Here is an 8,978-nt window from a genome sequence, read left to right as displayed (position 1 = left end):
CATGAAAAACATTCATACATAGGTTTGGTAGCCACACAACATACTCGAGCATTTCTGCACAAAGCAAAAGAAATACCTGCATCTCCTGAACATGTTTGTGCATTTCTGTACCACTGCATGCAGGATGCAGCATTGATTTTAAGACTTAATACATTGCTTCAGTTTAGACACAGGTATCTACAGTTATACATGGTACAAGAAAGTGACACATTTGCACAGGTATGTTTATTTTTTCCTGTGTTTACAGTGCTTCGATTGTAATTTTAAACCATTCATAAAGCACAATTTCATACCAGTTTTACATACTTTACATCACAGTTCAACAACGTTAACACAACTGTATCTACTAAATCAAATGAACAAAATGGCCATGAACATTTACACTATTCTTCTGTAAACAAGGGGTTTTTATAAACAATGGTAAATGGAATTAACATAGACCACCATATGAAAGAGGAATGAGCTTTTCCTTAAATAAATCACTCTGTTTATAAATACTTCAGTTCTCTCAATATACATTTACAGACATAATTGATTAAAAGCAGGTTACCTACACTGTTCTTTAAAAAGAAAACGTCTAGAGATGGACCACTGTGTGTTAAATTCACCTAACATAAGAAGCAAGCGTATGATTAGTAGAGTGTTAAAAGTAGTACTGTGCTTCAACCTCACTTCTGTTTGTTTACACCAACACTGAGAAGATTGTCATGTTAGGGAACTTTTACTTGAATTCCAGCAAATTACAATCGATCTTGTAGTACACATATGGGTAGTACTCCTGCTGACTGAGGTTTAAGCCTGGAATATCCATAGTTGCCTGCAAATAAAGTTTTGAAACCAGTTACAATCTTACAATTCAGACTCCTATTCAGAAGTAGATGAAGCATTAACATGTTTTAGAAACAAATAGGCCAGGCAAGACTTCAAGCTTAAATTTTCACATTCGAGTGACTGTTTAAGCAACAAAGTTAGAGCTTTGCAAATGAGTAACAGTATTTTTCAAAATGAAATACAAGTGCCTTTTCAAAATCTAACTAGTTTCCTATCAATAATTCACATCTGTTGCTATAGTAAACACACCACCACCAAATGGAAGGGTAAGTACTGCAATTATGTTTTACTACTTCTAAACACAGTTTATGAAAGTAGTGTTATAGGGTGCTGAATGATCCAGGAAATTACATCTTTAATTTTCACCTTAATTGTCTCACATCCCCTTTCCCCAAAAAGGCCTGAAAATACTTTGAGAAGACATTACACTAAATATAATGTTAGAAAGATTATTTTTAATCTTTTCAAATTGAGCTAAACCCATTGTGCGGTCTATCTAGGGTTAATATTTAAACATGAAAAGCACTGCTGTTCAATACAAAACAAAACAGTAGAATAAGTCTTTCAGCAAGCCCGTTTTAAACATGAAAATGAGACCTCTACAGACAGAAAGGATGACTCCATCTTGATGTGAGTTCAACCTCCTTCAGCAGAGAAGGACAACTATGTTAACTTAAACACAAAGACAGCAAGGCAACCAAAAAAAAAAGAAAGTTGTTTCAGTATTAAGGCCACTGTTACCATAGACTGTGGACAATTTACATATTCCTTCTGGACTCAAAAAGAGATATGAAATGTGTTCAAGTTCCTTAAGCCTAGTTTCAGATCAGAGTTGACTTTGTTTGAATTCTTTGAGGATATGAATATGTATGCAGTCTATAAGATGTATTTCCACCGGTAGTAGGAAAGAATGCAGAAAGAAGAAACTACATGAGACTTTTACACCAGACAGCTCATCAAATGCATTGGTTGCAACTTTAAATACCATCTGCTTTGCAAAAATATAAAATAGAAGTGGATTTTTATAAGGAGGCAATTTTCTGTACTGCGAGAGAACGATGGAGAATATGCAGAAGCATAGCTTTTTAATAAAGCCAATAGACTTTTTTTTTTTGTTTAAACATACTAAAGCTAATATTGAAGGGGTGTAGCAGTTACAAAAATACTTACATCAATGATAGCTGCTGCACTGCTGTCAAGGTGTTTGTATAAATCATACAAAACCTCCCTCAGTTTCTTCATTGTTTTCTTATTAGGCTGAAGCAGCATTGCCTGGAAGTTAACTGGCAAACCATACCTGGGGAAGTCAAGCAGAAAACTATGAAAATGCTGAAATAAGCCTTCTTCTATCTTTCAAAGCAGAATTTTATTTTATTTTGAGAAAGAATCTTATTGCTGAAGAGGAAATTCTGCTCATTTTCCTTTCTGCAAGACCATTCTGTTTCTACAATTTGTAAGGCATCATTAATAAAGTAGAACTTCTTTCTTCAGGTTTAAAATAACAAAACAGAACATTTTTTAAATAATTCTAAATCCTTCGATACTTAGCACAATTCTCAAAGCTACCTGAAGTCTCGGACTGAGTTTTGAACATTCCAGTGAGTTTACTTGCAAGACTTTGCTTATGCCTCTAGGTGGAGAATCTAGTCTCTGCTCAACCCTTTCTAGGTATGTGGAAACATCAAGTTCAGCTTTCTTCCTTACTCAAGTTTGTCTTCAAAATAAGCCCGCAGCAGCTACAAAATGGACTAGAATGCAAGTTCATGTGATTTTTTTTCTTCTTCTCCTCTGGTTGTCTCCTGTATGATTACTTATCAAAAAGGCTAAAAAAACCCTTTCTGCTTTCTGACCAAGGCCGAAGTCCTTTCAATTCTAAAAAAAATCCAGGTCCTTCCTTTTGCAGAACAACTATAGGTGTTAAGTCAACTTAGTAACTATACTTCTGGACAGGTATGAAGAAAAAAGCAGAGAAATAGAATATTGAACAGTTTAAATACTGAGAAATTGAGACTATGAAAGTCTTGGAAAGGCATGTTTTAAAGAAAAAGCATACATTTAAAGATGTCAAGCTATATTACTCAAAGCCTCAATACTTCTTATGCTGAACTATTCACATTTCCCACTTAAGTAGAAGATATAGCAAGCTAGTTTTAAAAGCAGCTCAAAGCAAGCTAAGAATCAGCAGAAACGCCCTGCTGCTACTTGCAGAGTACCTGTAATTCCTAAAGCACCAGTGGAAAATTCCTAAAGCGCTATCCAAGGGGCAGGATACACAATTATCTGCCTCAAATATTCCACAACCAGCAACAAGAGCTATTGCCATCAGCTATGCTTACTGCCCTACTTCTTTCTTCCTCCTTCCCAGAAGAGTGGCATTCACACACCTCAGTTTGGTAAACCCAAGTTAGATGTAAATTATTCCAAAGTCTAGGAAGAAAAACACTATTCAGGTCTGCATTATTACCTTAAAACAGATTCAACAAAAACTCGTAATGCTTTCACATGAATCCATGCAATGAAAGCTTCACTGAAATTAACTTTCAGCCACCGAACCAGAGGCCCCTGTGAAAGGGAAGAGGGGGGAAAAAAAAAAAAAATTAATTCAAACTTCAGAAAAAGGTTCAGCTCACTAAGCATGTTTGAGCAGATACTTAATAACTGTACCATAATAGTAAAGCCAACTTAAAGGCAGAGTTCAGTATGGACATAATGGCTCAAGGGTGTTTCGATACTAAGAAAAGAGAAATTTAATGAGACTTCCATTGTCTCTTCAGTACACCACCTCAGCTGCCATGGGCTAACTAGATTAAAACCCATTGATTAATAACCTATTATTTTATTCAAATGCTTGTCCATTTTCAAACTTCATATATTATCAGCTGCAATATCAACCCTTGGTTCAACGCAGTGAGGAGCATTTGTGCTACAGGAAACTCAATTATCCCTGAGCAGATTAGCTGGGTGGCAGGCTGACTATGTGATGTCATCCTTGTGATGCTTTCTCAGAATCACAAGTTCATGAAATTGTTATGTAGCAATAACAAGTCTTAGATGTCTCATGTTTCTATAATGATGAGTTTATACAGACTTACAAACTGTTTCTTCTTGTCAGTTGACAGTCTGTTCATTTCTTCTTTATCCGCTTTCATCTCTTCTTCATTATACTGGAAGTCACGGACCATAAATCTACATTTGGAAGTGAATAAAATCAAAAGTGGATACCTAGAGATCCTTCAAAGCATGAGAAAGAGAACACACACAAAATAAGCCTTACTTATATTCTCTGGCTTTATGCTTGAAGTCATCCACTGCCTTCCTGAACAAGGTGACGTTACAAAGATAACTATCTTGATCCTCAAAGAGTACACTACACGGAAAAAAAAAAAAAGAGGTGTCAGAATTAATAAGGTTCAATTCACCACATACCTTAAGTTGTACTTTATCACTACTAGGCAAGAACATAAGCATAGATAATCACATGGGATTAGTTCCTAAATTAAACACCCTATACAAAAAGTAACTGAAACTTTATTGACTGCTCTTATTAGTCTCTTTGTAAAGGACAGCAGTTTCCATTTCACATTCAGAGACTTCACCACTCAGAAACACTTTGTACATGTCTGGATATTTGTTCTAGCTAAAATTATTTTACTGAAAAAGGAACTAAAGCTAGTTTAATACTGAAAAGTTTGGACTACAGAATTCTTAGAAATGCATGTTTTAAAGAAAAGGAAATGGATTTAAAATAGAAAAGGACACAAATTAAAAAGACATAGGTTGGTAAGAAAAAGTGTTTCTTAGGCTGCAAAGACAACTCCTAAATTTACTATTTTATAGTTCAAGACAATACTGCTTATTTTGAGACTTCACCTTAGAAAAAATGCTTGAAGAGATTTAGACTGTTCCTCAGTGTCATACTGTTTTCAATACAAGCATTATCCAACAGTTCAACAAGTCACCTCTTCTTAAGCTATCCCTAGATCATGGTTTCCCAGTAATTAAATAAGAATCATTAGCAGATCTCCTACTAGGCTTAAGTTGATCCTACTCAAATGTGAAGTTAGCCAAAGTAAGTTCAGATTTTATAACCGGCATAGGGCTGGTAATATCAGATCTGCCTGATCAAAACCTCACTCTGTCAGCTAAAATTGACAAGGCAGCAATGCTTTGTGCTACCTGTCGACTTTATTTTCAGTGTGGTTACAAGATTGCTAAAGTAGCTCAACAGCATTATCAAATCCTGGCCTCAGTCTTGCTCATCACAGACACCAAGCACGAGGTTGGTATTGAGGACCTTTGTTAGCCCAAAAGAGACAAGTTACTTTGCACACAAGAAAGCCATCTACGCTTCCAGCTCTTCATTGTTTAGCATCTTTCAAAAAGTATATATAACTTGTTTCAAGCCCTCTGAATGCAGGCATAAAGCTTACAGGCTAGCAGCCAGTATTTGTTGCTAAGCCCCACCCATCCACCAGCTTGAAGCTGAATGTGCCTGACCCGAACTAGATTAACTTTTCCCACGTAAGTTAGTCTGGTAACTCTGTTAACCCTAGAGTTAGAGATCCTTTGAATTTTTCCTCAACTACAACATAATCGAGCTTGATCACATAAAGCTATAAAGCTAGACATTTTGACAAGTTTTTGACCAATCTTTAAAATTCAAAGTCACTACAGATAAAGAACACTTACAAAACATAGCACATGCAAACATGAGACATATGATTTAACAACTTACTTGCTGGAACGTGGCACAACCATCTCTGCTAGTGTTTCATATTGCTTAACCCAGTCATTATAATTTAACCTAGAGAATACACAGGCTATGGTTAGACTTTTAGTTCTCTAGAAATCTTAGATGAATGGATCAGTTTTTTTTTAAAAAAAAAAAAAAGTTAAACACATTTAATCATCACATCTTCCAACCCAGGTGTAGGTTGTCAGAAATACACAAGATGTCAAGGAGTCCTCCCTGCTGATTTTAAGATTACTGCTAAGTAAACTATAATGATAGCAAGTAACATACTTTGTCTTCAGTCTTCATATAAGTTTACAACTGTAAAATTTTTGAAATCGAAGAACTATGACATTAAATCAGTCATTAAGTACAGATCTCAGGGGACCAAATGGACTTAACTGTTAAGGTTTATCAGAAACTCCTCACGTAACTCTGCTCTTCTGAGTTGCTAGTAGCAATACTTTTTCCACAATTACAAGTGGGTTCCCCAGAGTCCTGCACTTCCCTGAAGAAGCAGAGAATTTTGGAAGCCCTGCCTCTCTGTAATTGGTGGTGAAGCGGTTCCACCCTTTCAACACCAAGTCAAAGGCAAAAGAAAAATAACAGTCAAGATATACTAACCACCTGTTTTCTGCTAAAGCCACTGCAAAACTGTTTTACCTTCACCAGAGTTTTACATGTGACAGAGACTACTGCTACATGTGACAATCAGCCTACTGGCTATCTTTACAAGTTAGAAGCTCTTTTCGTTCCCAGCTCCAGAAGGTGAGTCTAGTGCCATTTTCTCATATTTACAAGAGTCTTAAGGACATCTGTATCACCACTTTCCTTGGCCAGGGGAAAAGGTGGGGTTTTTATTGACAGGAACAACCTGTTCCCAGAAAATCTTTGACATGACATAAGCAGTGTTCCATTGGTAGAGACTTAGATAAGTAAAAAAGCAGCATTCTGACAATCTGAAAAAGTGCAGAGCAGAGAAGTAAAGAACACACTTTGCTCACTAAATGGTGAAAGCCAGAATAGTCCTAACCAGGACAATTCAATCATTAAGCCTTCTAATGTAAAAGAAGTCATGCTTTTACTCAGTACTTATTATTTTCATGAGGATACCTTCTGCAACATGACTAGCCATGGCTAATATTAGGTAAGAGACGTAAGTCTAACCTCCAGTTTCTTAAAGAAATTCATGAGCACTCAGAATTCTTCATAATGAGTTCTTGCGAACATGGAAGACAGGTACACAGACTTGTTTGCCTCTACTAAGCATCCAAAAAGTTTGTGTTAGTTCATTTGGGAAAACCTCAAACAAATTCAGATGTCCTTTCTTACAGTATTATGGGGTTGTGGGATCTATTATTTGACTTAAATTTCTTATTTTATTCTGCTCTTAGGACAAACAATAAACTTACTTCGGTACAATCACTAATAACGTAACCAAATATTCTGAATCAAGTACAAAATCCTCTTTCTTTACAATATCAGCAAGACTTCTGGTTAGCAAGCTTCCCCTGCAGAGAAACAAAGACAGCCAGAGTAAACACATGTTTAAGAACTGAATTCATCTGGACAACAGTTTCAAGTTCTTCATGGTATAACGTTTTCAAAAATATGTTTTACTTAAGCACTTACTACTAGCAGAGCAAACAAAATGTCCCTATACTCATTTTATACCTTACTGCCTAAAGTCACTGAAAGTTTTTATCAGTAGCTCAGCTCCACTGCTGTGCTTCATTTCCATATTTCAGTTATCTCACACACTTAAGAAGCCAAGTTTTATTTTTAAAAGTGATTTAAAAACACAAGAACCATTAAAACCATTAACTCTGGAATCTAGTACACGGAGCCTGAGTTACAACTAACCTGGTACAGACCTACATATAGAACCTCAATAAAAATTTAAAGCAACATATTGCCTCATATTCACAAAAGACTAAGAACATACACAGATTTAATGGGGCTTAGCTGACAAATTACCATGGCTTAAGAGGGAACTTAAGGCTCACTCATAAAATGGCTATCATTAGTATGACCCATGATTCTGAATCAGTCAGCAGGCTTGTACCACTAAGTGTAATGGTAGAGTTGGGTCAAATTAATCAACCATATTTGCACAGAAGACCTGCTGTACCTCAACTGTATTTCAGATAATCATCACATGTACATGACAAGACAGCATGTAGTCCTTGGTTAGTTTATTACCTGCATGTATGCAACAGCCGTCTCTCTGCTGGTTAATTCTGAGGGAAAAAACCCAGTAATACTGATATGCTTAAAGCACAAATTGGAGGGAAGGGAATGACTTCCTTGTTTAGATAGACACCTAAGTAACAGTGTTACACACCACTTTAAGGGCAAGCTTCTCTCAAAAGCTCCAGCAGTTGATACTATTTGGTTTGCTTTTGTGTATTTCATCACTGCTTATCAATCACAAGTAAGCTATTACCAGCAAGTCAGCTGGTAAGAAGCGTTCTTTTAAGACACCTGCTATCCAAGATTGATAAACACCTCAAAAATACATTAAGCTTAGAGCCTGTACTTCTTCACACGTTACTAAGTTTTCACAGTTAGATAGCTTTCCTGTGCTACATTAGCAAAACCCGACGTGACTCACGCGTTCTTTCTTTCCAAATTCTGAAGGTTCCCTTTCAGATTATTGTATGCTGAGGCTCTTGCTTTCAGATCATTGTCAATCTGGTTTACTCCCTTAAAGATAAAAAGAAAAGAAACAGTGTCTAGAGAGCTAGAATATTTTTTAACTGATTATACAATTTCAAAGCTTAGATTTGCCACCAAGAACTTAATGAAAAATACACAAGTTAAAATGCTATTTCTCTAGTGCTTGACAAACTTCACTCAAAACTCAGAAAGCTCCAAGTTAGAATTCATTTAAAGGAAAAACAGCCAATAAAAGTTACACATCCTCTTCTGGTATCAACTGGACATGCTACTGCATCCAGCTGATCATTAGTCCATCACCCTGAGGCTGCCACCTTCCATCTTGGCTGACAGAAGAGATCATTTGAAGTTTGCCTTATTACTGTGATACAAGTACACTTGTGAACACTGGGTATCATTTCCTCCAGTGTTACCTCACCTATTATACTTTTCTCTCATTAGAACTTCAGTGACGACAATGATGGTACAGTTTTACAAGTAGCAAATAAAGAATTAAGTAACCCAAAGTATTAAGGCTTTGCATCATTGTGGTGGTTTGACCCTGGCTGGATGCCAGGGGCCCACCAAAGCCACTCTATCACTCCCCTCTAACCAGACAGAGAAGAGAAAAGTAAATCCAAAGGCTCGTGGGTCAAGATAAGGACAGGGAGAGATCATTTTATCAGTTACCACCATGGGCAAAACAGACTCAACTTGAAAATAATTAATTTATTATCAATCAAAATCAGAGAAGGAG

At 36.4% G+C, this 8,978-nt stretch overlaps 1 protein-coding gene across 1 annotated transcript in view; it reads right to left on the bottom strand.

Moving 5' to 3' along the window:
- Nucleotides 1–206: 206 nt before the first annotated feature.
- Nucleotides 207–8,978, bottom strand: part of ATP6V1C1 (ATPase H+ transporting V1 subunit C1) — a 17,324-nt gene continuing 8,552 nt past the window's right edge. The window contains exons 5-12 of the mRNA XM_009638377.2: nucleotides 8,178–8,269; nucleotides 6,976–7,074; nucleotides 5,567–5,635; nucleotides 4,106–4,198; nucleotides 3,924–4,017; nucleotides 3,296–3,393; nucleotides 2,002–2,128; nucleotides 207–817 (exon numbers count right to left, since the gene is read on the bottom strand). Of these exons, the coding sequence (XP_009636672.1) occupies nucleotides 722–817; nucleotides 2,002–2,128; nucleotides 3,296–3,393; nucleotides 3,924–4,017; nucleotides 4,106–4,198; nucleotides 5,567–5,635; nucleotides 6,976–7,074; nucleotides 8,178–8,269 (768 nt within the window). The 3' untranslated portion in view covers nucleotides 207–721. The remainder of the gene's footprint in view (nucleotides 818–2,001; nucleotides 2,129–3,295; nucleotides 3,394–3,923; nucleotides 4,018–4,105; nucleotides 4,199–5,566; nucleotides 5,636–6,975; nucleotides 7,075–8,177; nucleotides 8,270–8,978) is intronic.

The sequence above is a fragment of the Egretta garzetta genome, unplaced genomic scaffold (assembly GCF_000687185.1).
Source record: "Egretta garzetta isolate BGI_Z169 unplaced genomic scaffold, ASM68718v1 scaffold154, whole genome shotgun sequence".
Classification (NCBI taxonomy): Eukaryota; Metazoa; Chordata; class Aves; order Pelecaniformes; family Ardeidae; genus Egretta; species Egretta garzetta.
The sequence above is the reverse complement of the archived record's forward strand: the minus strand, read 5'-3'. Positions and strand labels throughout refer to the sequence as shown.